This window comes from Myxocyprinus asiaticus, chromosome 36, assembly GCF_019703515.2.
Source record: "Myxocyprinus asiaticus isolate MX2 ecotype Aquarium Trade chromosome 36, UBuf_Myxa_2, whole genome shotgun sequence".
NCBI lineage: Eukaryota > Metazoa > Chordata > Actinopteri > Cypriniformes > Catostomidae > Myxocyprinus > Myxocyprinus asiaticus.
In genome coordinates, this window is record NC_059379.1 from 8,862,472 (window position 1) to 8,876,407 (window position 13,936).

The 13,936-nt window shown below is 37.9% G+C and overlaps 1 protein-coding gene across 2 annotated transcripts in view; it reads left to right on the forward strand.

Moving 5' to 3' along the window:
- sdk2b (sidekick cell adhesion molecule 2b) overlaps positions 1–13,936 on the forward strand; it is a 490,694-nt gene that overhangs the window by 469,061 nt on the left and 7,697 nt on the right. The window contains exons 44-45 of one of the 2 annotated variants that reach the window (XM_051673659.1): positions 4,993–5,122; positions 5,205–5,261. In XM_051673659.1, the coding sequence (XP_051529619.1) occupies positions 4,993–5,122; positions 5,205–5,261 (187 nt within the window). The remainder of the gene's footprint in view (positions 1–4,992; positions 5,123–5,204; positions 5,262–13,936) is intronic. The other variant, XM_051673660.1, reaches the window with a different exon arrangement.

The window sequence follows — 13,936 nt, forward strand, 5'->3', positions numbered from 1 at the left end:
CCTACTGGGCAGAGAGGAGAATATTTGATAAAAAATAAATTAAATATTGATCTATTTCTCACCCACACCTATCATATTTTGTCTGAACACATGGATTTAACCACTGGAGACATATGGATTACTTTTTATGCGCTCTTTATGTGCTTAAAAATTTTGCCACCAATTTACTTCCATTGTGAGGATGTACAGAGCTGAAATATTATTTAAAAAATCTTAATTTGTGATCTGCAGAAGAAAGAAAGTCATACACATCTGGAATACCAGGAGGGTGAGTAAATCATGAGAGAATTTTCATTTTTCGCTGAACTATCCCATTAATTCAAGCATGCTGTCTTGCTGTTATAACCTAAAACATTTTCATTATTTATCATAGCACAAGTTACACAAGACACAAAGCTCTGTTCAAGATACTGCCAGGATTCAAAGAATGCCCCCCTGAGCGCATAAGATCTAAAAGTTTATTTGAAATCTAAAAGCATGGTCTTTAAGATACTTCTGAGCATCTGTCATGGCCTGCCTGTCTGTGGTTTCTCAAACAAAAACCACCATCAGAATAAAAGCTTTGGGTTCAGAGAAAAGCATTTGTTTTCCATTGACTTGAAAATATTCTTAAAGTGATAGTTCCCCCAAAAAATGATAATTATGCCATCATTTACTTAAGTTACTCATGTTCTTCCAAACCTGCATCACTTTCTTTCCTCTGTGGAACACAAAAGGAGTCGATTTCAGAATGTTTACACTGCTCTTTTCCACACAATGCTTTACAATGGAGCTTGATAGCACCCATTGGAAAAGACTAGCAAGGACATTCTGCTTAAGTTCTCCTTCTGGGTTAATTCAATTAAAAAAAAAAAAAAAAAAAAAAAACATAAAGCAACCAGTAGGACAGTGAAAGATATGAAGTGGTATATGAAAGACCATTTGGTTTAATCTCAGTGATATAGAGAGTGTTGTTTTCAAAGGCTAGAAAGGCATGCTGTGTGATTTAACTTTGCGTGTAAGATTTTTGTTTTGTTCTGGAGAGCGAATAGCTGACCAGGCATGTTTACAGAGACAGAATGATTGGTCTGAAAAAGTGTCCATAATCTGAGTTAGGTAAACATGGGGTTAAAGGTTACATCACCCTACTCTAACTGTTTTATCTCAGTCCTGAGTCTTGGCTAGAGAAATTACAAATGAGATTTCTTTAATATCTCAATTGTTCCTTTACGACAGCAATAAAATCAAATTAAGAACATGACATTAAATGAGAAGAGAACTCAGAAAGGTCTCATACTGTGCTCAGATATGACAAGATACCAAAGTCGGCAACAAAAGTAAAACATTTCTCATCAAATTCTTCCAAGAACAAATTATCTGAGCAATGATATCCACATTAATTTCAACAGAGTCTCAGTGTCTCATTTGTGTCCATTTATATTTTTCCTAAGGTGACATCCATCAGGAAGTCCATTAAGTCTCCTGAACTATAAAATAACAAACTCTTTGCAATAAATCCTGTACAGCCACAGAATGCACAATGTTGACTTTCTGTATATGCTGTCCCCTCAAGAGAATGCTTGTTTTTTTTTTCATTGTGTACTCCAATACATTTTCTGGGTTACATTTTATTATTCGTTTTGCTGTATCAGTGTATTAAAAGTCTCACAGATCCATTCTAGATAAATGATGCTGTATTTCACTCGACATCATGATAAAGCTGAAGATGTGAATGGAGGTTCAAATTCAACAGTGCAGCGAGAGGAAAGCACAAACAGCTCGTACACAAATATACTGCAAACATCAGCACAACTTAAACCGATTGGATGACAAGTTTGTTGTATTGTTATACAGCATCAGAAGCCAATGGTAATGAAAATTCCAAGTTGTGCTATTTAAAAATAATAATAATAAAAAAACACATCTTGTCTGTCTCTTTTTTTTTCTGCGCTATCTGCTTTAATACTCCAGCCTTGAGACTCAGAGACCAGACTCGGTCTCGAGTCCGAGTCCAAGACTATATTTTCATGGTCTTGGTCTTGTACATGTGAGCGTTCGGACTCGGTCTTGATTCTGACTTGAACAAGTGTGGACTCTGACTTATCCCCGAGTCCAGTCGAGTCCCTGTTTAAAAAATATACAGAAAAAAAATAGACATTTCTTTGACTGACAGTTTCAGCTTGCCAACTGATTTCAATCTGATTTCAGCTGATTTCAGTCTGCCACGTAGATTCAGAACTAGTGATTCCAAATTCATGATTAAATCATTCTACTGAGTAACGAACTGGCCAAATGGATAAAAAGATATGAATCAGTTCACTATTCAGTCTGATTCGTTCAGACTGCTGTCTAACTGAATCATTTGCAGCAGTATCTCACTCATTAAAACAGCATCAGGATATTTTAGAAAATGGAGAACAAACCAATAATTAGATGAAGTGGACATTTACCTACAATCATTTGAAACAAAAGACTACATTAAGAGGTAACTTTGAGAAACTTCCAAGCTGTGTCATGATAGTAAGAGGCCCTTCACCCCAAATGCGTTATTGTGTCTATCCATTCTGTTTTTCATTTGCTTTTCTACGTAAACATTGATCGTTGCACCACGTATCACTGTGTTTTCGGTGTATCGTGCAGGAGTGCCACAATTTTTAAAGTTCTTTTGTCAAGTTAAAAAGAACATCAACTGTTAAAAACGTGTCTCGAGACACCTGTGTTTTGTTCTACTCTATTAGTTGCACTGCGTTGCTCTGAATAAAATGTAAGTCTTTTGCTAGAACTATTAGTTGCATGAATGCTACACATATTGACAAAAATGTAAAAATACTTATCTTAGTGTCATCAGAATTGAATGGTTTGGTGTTGTTTTTGCAAAAAAGAAAAGAAAAAGAAAAGAAAAAAGAGGTTGCAATGCATAGATGAAATCATGCGGGCAGAGGTAAGCAGAAATGTTTACTTGACTTACAATTTATGGAATATAGTTCTGCAATTGGGGAAATTGTAAACACATTTAATGTAAAGGTTTAGATTAACTTTCTTTATAAACACTGTCATATATAATACATTTGTGTTAGGTTTTTACAATAATGACACCACAATACAGTCTTCAAAATATTTGAATATAAAACACTTTTGTTTTTTTTTACAAAAAATAAAAAATAAAAATAACAATAAATAAATAACTATACAAATTAAAAATAAATGACTATAAATAATGACTATAAATAACAATCAATAACTATCTACAATGGGACACAGTGCATAACTTTATCTAACTAATTGTTACATTTTAATGCATGACAACGAACGATCACCATCTAGCCAGGTAGCTGCCTTACATCCAATTCTTACCAGTGATCTGGCTGCATTTCTCCTTCTCTTCCTTTATCTTTTTCCTTTTTTTCAGTCTTGATTTGTAGGTGTGCTTCATGATGAGTCTTACATCCAGCTTTTAGTATATTTATAAATAAAATAAAAAAAGATCTTGCTTTGTGGGGCCTCCTGATGGCTCGGGAGCCCTAAGCAGCCACTTATACCGCTTATTGATAGAAACGACACTGCTCATAGGCACTTTGCACATTAAAGTTTTTTACACTGACATGTCGTAATCAGCCATGTGCAGAGGGGGTGGCTCTAGGGGCTCGAGCCCCTGTCCTTTTGCTGAGGTGCCCCTCAAATGCCACACAAAATGAAAGCTTGCACACCCAAATTATTATTATTTTATTTTATTTTATTTTATTTATGCATAATTATAGTATTTAGTGATAACAGGCAATATTTGAAGTGACTGCCCCTCAAAATGTCTGTGCATGTCCCTGGTCTTAGTTGTAATTTAATTGTGTTTACTTAACCTAGGATGTGGCATTTGATTCATTTTTATGCTCGACTGGTAATTTTGCTTAGCCAACATAAGCTTAAGATCAAATAAATGAGGTAGGCCTACTGTATATTTGATACATGAGCCTAGAGTCAATAGTTGTTTAAACTATACATTTAATGCATTCATAAACAGTTTTGTCTCACACTCGGTCTCGACTCGTACTCAACCCTCTTCTGGTCTCGGCCTTGCCTGAACTCAACCTACTCTGGTCTCAGACTGGAATTGGACTCGGATGAGCTGGACTCGACTACAACTCTGCTCCAGCCACTTTGAGAACTTGGCAGTGCGATACTGCATATACTGTTGACTTTTGTATGATAAATTGCTTGCTGTGTTCCTCATTCCTCATAAATGACTAAATGTAAATGAAATGATCTCTCTTTCTCTGTGTTGAAATATCAGAAAATACCAAATTTAGTCAATCTTGGTGTTATCTTGGTGTTCAACCCAAAGATTTGCTTAACAAGTCTACAGTGTTTCCTAAAGAGCACTGTTAAAACTTGTTTAAAACACTCATACTTCATTTTTAAAGGTTTCTGAGAGAGCAACATATATATTTCAGGCTGAAACCCTGCAGGCAATAAAGGCAGTGAAGGAGGTTTTGATATTTTAAATAGCTGATATTTTAAATCCAGAATTCACAAGGCATTTTCCTGTGCTCCACTGCTGTGTGTCATAGAGACTTTATTATGCAGAAAACCCTCCAAGCTAGCATCTCATGGTGGTCTCATGATGCTCATAAAGAATCCCCACTTGACACACACAAACAAATTCACACACATTCACACTGTACCCCATTCACTTACAAAGAGACAACTGTCTCCGGCCAGAGTTACTGCCAAACCAGTCCAAGGAAGGTTTATACTGTACTGAGCATTACAGTCAGATATATATGCCTTCGGTACAGACTACAGCAAAATATGCCAAACATCTTCCCTCTGCTGTCACAGAACACTGAGCATTGTTCTAATGTAATAGACTATATTTGGAAATGTAGAAATTAAAATTCTTCCCACGCTTCCTAGTTCATATCCTGTGACACATAACAGTCATTAAATTCAGTCTATTTTGTGTTAAAAATATTAAGATAAAATAGAATACATTCTGACCACCCTACATCTCTCACTCAGGACTCCCCCTCGACCCAGTCCAGGCAGCCTTCACTACTCCGATGAGGACGTCAGCACCAAATACAATGACCTGATCCCAGCAGAGAGCAGCAGTCTCACAGAGAAACCATCTGAGATGTCAGATTCACAGGTAACAAACCCTGCCATGTGGAATTATTAGTCCATGTCATGTGTGTTGATATCTAAGCGGGAGTTTTACACACTTTTAATAGGACAAGACTCGCTGTGCTGAAACCTTCTCAAAAGTAGGATGCCGCCCTCCAGGAAAGGTCTGATCTACCCTAATTGAGGTTTTGGCTGTTTTAATTGTGTTAAGTCCTGTGGGTAATTAGACTTTTTTTTAATGTCCAAAACATTCTGATACATCTTAGAATGTTCCTTCCAGAAAGTGTGTCCTGCAGCATGCGATGGGGAACTTTTTTGAGACTGTGCAGCACACATAGGCTCTGCTCCTAAATCTAGTGAGCTACATATGCAATCCTAATTGAAATGAAGCACCATATGTAACAGAACCCTCTGTTGGAACCCTCTAAAAACAGTAGGCAACAACTCCATGTGTCATACAATTGGCGCTCCTCACGTGAAGCGCACAGGAGACTTGACTAGCAATTGATGTCATTACAGTGTACTCACACCAATATTGAATAAATAGCTACATTTATTAAATGTTATAATTGGAATAAACAGTTCTTGCACCAAGTAAAGTAGTTCACAAGCCTAACTGTACAGTAGGCTATTTATGGTTGCCAAGCAACTTTGATATAGATTAAAGGGAAAATTCACCCAAAAATGAAAATTCTCTCATGATTTACTCATCCTCATCCCATCCCAGATGTGTATGACTTCCTTTCTTCTGCAGAACACAAACAACATTTTTTAGAAGAATATCTCAGCTCTGTTGGTCCTCACAGTGCAAGTGAATAGTGACCAGAAGGCACTGTGGTGGGGTCAGTGAACAAGAAGAACAAATCCTTATGCTCTGTGATTTATAATAAAGCAACAAGCCATGTGTTACAGTTATTTTACATTCTTAAAGTTATTGGGCCTCATTCATGAAACTGTAAATATATGAGTGAATTCGTAATTTGCGTGTAAAATTCATAATCATTCGTAAATGGGGGGCGTGTGCACGTTCATTTACAATGATCATAATCCATGCCCATGGATTGCCATATAAGGAAGGCACCAGACTCACAAGTAAATGCTGTTAACATCTATTCGGAACAGTAATTAAATAGATTTTATGAATGAAGTGCATTCACATTGTAAAATTTTGATTTAGAGTAGCAAGCACAAAAGCATCTCAAAGAAAGTGAGGACTTACTGTCATCGCATGTTTTTGCTGACATCAGAGGCTATTTCATAAAAAAAAAAAAAAAAAAAAAAAAACAACAGTTCAAGACGTGAATAAAAATAGTTTGACATGAGTGTAAATAGTGTTCAGTTCATGCCGGGAGGAGGATGTCCAACACCATTAACTTCTCTGGTTCAGTTTGCAGCACATTGCTTGGACCATTCATTAAACTTCTCGAGTAAATTATGATGGTTGCAACTGGAAGAATCTTCAGAGAAATTAATAGAATGCCTGAAGAAGATCTTTGACAAAAAACGTTGTAAATATTACAGATTTGCAAGCTATACGACAGTGTGTGGGCTTTTTAAATTTTTTCCCCTGTTGTGTTTATTTATGGGTTTACTGCATTAGCATTGACCATACATTATTAACTGAATGCGGTTTATTGATGCCTATACTAAATTATGAAACCTAAATTATAGAGCTCGTGTCAAATAATAAAAAATAAAAAAAAACTGTCCAACTAGTCATGTTAGAGGGCATTCATTTTTTCGAGAATCAAATGCAAACAGTGTCTTTCCATGAACTTGTCACCCAATGTCAAGCATTTTTGCTGGAAAAATGATAAGCAGAATTTGGAGGAAAAAAACTATACTTTAAAAAAATAAATGCCAGCAGAACTAAGATTTTTTTCTTCTTTCTTTTTTTTTTTTTTTTTTTACAAATCTATGTTATTTTTTAAGGTTCATTTCAATCATTTAATTACTAGTTAATTTTTTCATTACTTATTAAATTTCACTTCTATCAAAATATAGTCATGTCAGTTTGCCTGAAAGAACACAACACATTCGAATGTCTTACACACGATCTACACATGGTCAGGAGCAGGTGTAAATTTTGTTCGTACCAACTAACGTTTTGACAATATGAAAACTTTCATGAATCCAAAAATTTACATCAGAACGGTTTTACGAACGATTTACACCAAAGTCGTTCCGGTCATGTTTCATGAATTAGGGCTCATTGCATTTATCTATAATCTGTTTTTATATTTCATTTTTGAACATATATAATCTAATCAGATTTTATAAGATCAGTCAATAGCATTTGCTGCATAATGTTGATTACCAAATAATAATAATAATAATAATAATAATTTCAACTCGTCCTTTTTTTATTTAGAAAAAAAGCAAAAACTGTGGTTGCAGAAAGGCACTTACAATGGAAGTACATGGGGCCAGTCCATAAACATGAATTTTGATGTTCATTATAATTATAGAGACAACCCTTACATTAAGGTTTTTTGTTTAAAAAAGAACAAAAATTTAATGATAATTTATAAAAAATAAATAAATAAATAAAGTTTTCTACTAGTATATGTTGAAAGTAACACTAACCGAGATTAATAAATGTTGTAAAGGTATTGTTCATGGAATGTTAACTAATGTAGTTAACTACTGTTAATAAATTCAACCTTATTATGAAGTTGTACCATTATAAAGATAGTGAGCAGTCAGAATGAATCACGTTTGACTTTGTCCTCAGTGTGTCTTTTTGGAAAATATGGAACTCTAGAGAATGCCATTTTTTCATGGCCATTTTTCATACACTCTCGGCCATTCATCATAGACTAATTGATTTTTAATGTGGTAAGATGATTCATTCTGTCTAAGTCCACCCCCCTCTCCATCGCCTCTCTCTTTCTTGCTTGCTTTTTCTCGCTCTCATGCAATGCTCAAGTCATATTTCTAAAATCACCAGCTAAATTAATGTCTCCGTTATGTGGATAACCTGGTTACATAACCCTGGTTCCCTGAATGGGAACGAGATGCTGCGTATTCGCTATGAGACACCTTCTGAGTGTCACATGGTCTGAAGCCCTTATACATTCATGCCAATTTATTGGCTGATGGTGCTTAAGCGACACCCCTAGGGAGCTACATCACGGGCTTCATCAAGGCACTCGCTTTCGCACCATCGAGTCAGATTTTCTGTAGGAAGGCACGAGTCTATGCAGCTGCTAGAGAGTATTACCAGCTAAGCTAAGCCCACTCAGGGAACCAGAGACATTCCCTTTCGAAGGAACTCGAGCTGCGTATTCATTATGGGAATGATATACATCACACCATGTGAACAGTAGCTGCCAACTGTCTAAGCCCGTATGGCAAGCATGTAGCAGCGCACAAGCGAGCTAAATCATCCGAATAAAAAGAAGGAATTATGAGTTTACTCCTGTTCCAACAGAGAAAACCTGGGAAGCAGGATTCAAACGTTCGTCCAGATTATAAAATCTAACAAATGTATGCGGAGAGGACCACCCTGCCGCCATACAAATGCCCTCCAAGGATGCACCTCTAGCCAAAGACCATGAGGATGCCATGCTCCTTGTGGAATGGGCTCGAATATCCGAAGGTGAAGGTAAACCGTGCGCTTCGTAAGCACTTGAAATTGCATCAATAAGCCAATGAGACAGTCTTTGATTCTGATTCTTGGACACTGAAATACCCCTGTTGCGCCACCAAAGCAACAGACAACTTTTCTGACTTATACCACTGGCTAGGTCAGTCAACATAAACTCGCAGCGCCCAAACTGGACAAAGCATATGCAAACTTTCATGCTCCTTCAACTCAAATGGGGGAGGATAGAAAGCCTGAAAATTAACAGTCTGCAAGCGAAATTATGTCAAAATAACCTTGGGCAAATAGCCCAAATGAGGTCTTAACCCCTTGAGCACCCTGGTGCAAAATCCATACATTGATCATACATTGATACATTGACTGATCGACAGGGAATGCAAATCAACAACTCTTCTAAACGATGCCAATGCCACCAGCAGGGCTGTTTTAAGAGTCAAAAACGTATCAGTAACTGTTGCCAAGTGCTTGAACGTAGCACCCGAGAGCACTTCTTTAACAACAGATAAATCCCATAAAGGAACGTGGATGGAACAAAAAGGTCTAAGCCTGCATACCCCGAACATAAAATGAAAGACAAGAGAATGTCTACTGACAGAGACTCCATTGATAAGCACATGCTCAGCTGCTATAGCGGCAACATAGACCTTAAGCGCTGCTGGGGAAACCCCGGTCCCGTGACACTCCTGCAAAAATTCCAGCACTGCACCGACAGGGCAGTGAACTGGATTTTCAATTTGCACTGTACACCAAGAAGCAAAAATACACCAGCTGAATGTATAAAGCCTCCTAGTTGATGGAGCTCTAGCATTTAGAATGGTATTAACCACAGTGGGGGATAACCCATCATTCAAAAGAGCGCGCCATTGAGGGGCCATACCCATAACTTCCACAAGTCCGGCCAGGGTTCCAAAATGCTGCCCTGCACAGCAGACTGATCGGTAGAAATGTGAAAAGATGCACTGTTGGCCACTGATGCACCAGTGGTGCCGGGGGCGAGAGGGAAAACCAGTGTGATGTCTCGCTCGAAGCAAACAGGTCCATTTCCTCTCTCCCAAACCTTCTCCAGAATTGTTCCATAATCTGAGCATGTAATGTCTGGACAGGAGATCTGAGCCCATATTTAACCAGACCGGAACATGTACGGCTCGTAGAGACAGCACATTGCCCCGTGCCCACAGAAGAATGTGACGTGCCAGCCTCAGCATGCCAGGAGATGCTGGCGATTGATCTCCTCCCTGGCGATTGATGTAGGACACCACCGTCCTGTTGTCTGACCGGATGAGGACATGGCTGTCCTGAATCTCCAGGATTGCCACTGGCCCATCCAAACACCATAGGCTGGACGACCCTCGTATACAAATAGAAAGAATAATTGCACCAACGAAGCACTCTGCGCGTTGGTTCGCCATCAGTCCGTTGGGGAATATTCTCTTATCCCCAACCCCTCGTTCTGCGGCTGGGCTCACCGGCCCATGCATGATCCCCTCCGCCACGAGCAGTTTGCTTTGAGTCTGAGGCCACTCCTCCATTGCCTTATTCATGTGCATTCTCTCAGAACGACATAGAAAAAGACAATAGGGACAAAGGGGCCAATTTGTTCCCTTCCAACGACTAATTCTCTCATACAGCGTTTTATAATGGTGATGGCTCAAGATGTGCATGGTATATCTTTTGCACACTTTGCTCATCAGAAAATGTCCGCTGAGCTAGGCCTCAGAGCATGTCCAATGAGACTCGTTCTTTCGCTCAGGGGGAGAGTGACAAACACGAGGAAGAATCCAATGTCCATTCACACTCCAATCCTCTCAGTCACAAAGTTGAAATCCCAAACGGCTCCCACACATGGAGCTCCAAATCTGGAGGCAGTGGAACTGGAACAAGTGGGGATAATGCTTTATGGTGAGAAACTGCAAGCCTCAAAAAGCACCGCAGTCCCTGTGTAATGTTTGGAAAAACCCTATTACAATTGCTCTGAAATTTACGTTGTATAAACAATGTCCTTACATGTTCGCCACTCAAAATGGAGAATTAATTAATCCTTGCTTCGATGTGAGTCGCTAGAAACAAACAAAGACAAAATCGTGCAATGAAGAACAGAAAATCTGACTCAGTGGCATGAAAGTGAGAGCCTTTATGGAGCCCATGACGTAGCTCTCCAGGGGCGTCGCTTAAACGCCATCAGCCAATAAATTGGTGTGATTGTATAAGGGCTTCAGACCACGTGACACTCTGATGGTGTCCCATAGCGAATACGCTGCTTGAGGTCTTATGAAAGGAAACTGGATTCATCCTCCAGGTGGCTTGGCACAGCTGCCCTTTATGGTGCTTATAGTATGGCTTATGTCTTCTGATTTGATTACTTTCATCTAATGGATCTCTATATACTGTTGAATTTTAATTTCCTACTGGGTAGTATACGGTGCCAGTCAAGTTCGAAAACACCCTCCCATAATAATAAAGTTATAAAACTATCAAATAATACAAATGGAAGAATTGGAATTGTATAATGGCCTAAAAATTTTTAAATCGAAACTTAAAATGTAGTATTTTAACCTCCTGAGACTGCCGTGTGACTGCTGTGTGCATTTTCCATTTCCCTTTTTGATTTGTAACTAGCAACTAATACACAAGCAAAAATATCTATATATTTGATTTGTTTTTATTCTAGAGCAAATAGTTTTCCTACAAATTGATGTCCACATTTGTGGACAGTGGGACTAAGTTAAGTAAAAAAAAAAATATCAATTTGTATATTATGTGTCCAGGAGTGTTGGTTATTCATGTTTTTGAGACATTATAGACATTAGAGCTGATTTTCTATAAAGCTGAATTAATCATTCTGATTAAAAGTAATGGCCAACATCATCAAATCACTGCCAACCATGTTAAAATAAAATGTTGTATTATACAATTCTGAATCTATGTATGGATTATCATTGTCCCATGTCTGCCAAACATGTTGAGTGTTCCTAACATCATCTGCTGCCTGAAATGGAACTTTTGGCCAGATTTTAGGAGTGAATGCACTTAGATGCAAAGGAAAGCTATACGATGCACCCTTGCTCCCTTGCTCCCTATTTAGTGAATGAATTAACCTCCAATGAGCTGTCTGTCTGCTCTGGTCTCGGAACAGTTCGAAATGCAACTTATTTTCATCCAAACTCCATTTAAAGCCTCTGAAAGCAACATTTTTCAGCTTTTGGATGAAAACATTTATTCTTAATGTGAAAATGTGTAGTGAATATATAATAATGCATTTACTAATGTTAATGAATTGAACCGTATTGTTCAGTGATAACAAAATAAAATATAACAAAATGTATATTCAAATGAAGCGAAATGACCCACAGATGTGTTAATGTTGAAAATTATTCAAAATAACTAATTTATTTATTTATTTTTTTTGGAGGGAATGCAGTCCTAATTTCCACATATGTGGACTGAATCTTTATCAGCGTGCTGATGTGCGAAAATGAATGGATTTTTTTAAAGCAGCTTATCAAACGAAACTAGAGACGCTACTATTTACAACCAAACAGGTTTCAATAAAAAAAAAAACTTAGAGGTTTCTTACCAGAGGTACTTTTGTTGGCGCTGCGCCCGTAGTAGACGTGTGACACGGTGCGCCAGAAGTTTAACCCTTAAATGACAGTGTAGAGTCTTGTGAACAGTATTCAGTCGGTTTTAATTCATTTAAATTATGCGTTGCATATATTAAAATAAATTAAATTAATGTGTTTTTAGTTTTAAGAAATTCTTAAGTACGCACAGTTTAAGTCTGCAACTAATTTCAAGCCAAGCATAAGCCTTAAAGTTAAATGTTTTTAGAATCATGAGTAACTAAAATTCAGTCAAATGTGTCCAAACTTTTGACAGGTAGTGTAAATAACACACTTTATCATCTTAAAGTTAAACTGAGTATTGATATAGATCAAAGTCAAATAGCTTGGTTTACAAGAGAGAATAACAGGAGTGGATGAATGGACGCAAACATTTTTTAGAGGAGAGAACAGCTGTCATATCCTGCTTGTATTAGAGTGGGAGGGTAGGATTAGATCACATCGCTCTGTGTCAACTGACATATTTTGATGACCACACACAAACCCACACACCAACACGCACACACACACACACACCCACACACACACACCGTGTCAGCGTGTAGCTTCAGTTTCTGGGCTTCACTTCACTGTGAGGTCACGCTGAACAGAAAAAAGCTTTCAAAGCGAAATTAGAGGGTGGTTTGTTCGCATCTCGTTGAGTTATTTAATTTGTTGGCATGACTGGAATGCATCTCATTAAAAACCCAGCGCTGCTCTCATTCAAGAGGGTAAAATCATGCTCAAAATTCTCAAGAAATAATGTTACGAGATATATTTATTTAGTTATTTATTTGTTTGTTTGTTGACTTTTTGACACTTGTATTGATAGGGCACTTGAGCTATGAAAGGAAACTACAGGTGCATCTCAATAAATTAGAATGTCGTGGAAAAGTTCGTTTATTTCAGTAATTCAACTCAAATTGTGAAACTCGTGTATTAAATAAATTCAGTGCACACAGACTGAAGTAGTTTAAGTCTTTGGTTCTTTTAATTGTGATGATTTTGGCTCACATTTAACAAAAACCCACCAATTCACTATCTCAAAAAATTAGAATATGGTGACATGCCAATCAGCTAATCAACTCAAAATACCTGCAAAGGTTTCCTGAGCCTTCAAAATGGTCTCTCAGTTTGGTTCACTAGGCTACACAATAATGGGGAAGACTGCTGATCTGACAGTTGTCCAGAAGACAATCATTGACACCCTTCACAAGGAGGGTAAGCCACAAACATTCATTGCCAAAGAAGCTGGCTGTTCACAGAGTGCTGTATCCAAGCATGTTAACAGAAAGTTGAGTGGAAGGAAAAAGTGTGGAAGAAAAAGATGCACAACCAACCAAGAGAACCGCAGCCTTATGATTGTCAAGCAAAATCATTTCAAGAATTTGGGTGAACTTCACAAGGAATGGACTGAGGCTGGGGTCAAGGCATCAAGAGCCACCACACACAGATATGTCAAGGAATTTGGCTACAGTTGTCGTATTGCTCTTGTTAAGCCACTCCTGAACCACAGACAACGTCAGAGGCGTCTTACCTGGGCTAAGGAGAAGAAGAACTGGACTGTTGCCCAGTGTTCCAAAGTCCTCTTTTCAGATGAGAGCAAGTTTTGTATTTCATTTGGAAACCAAGG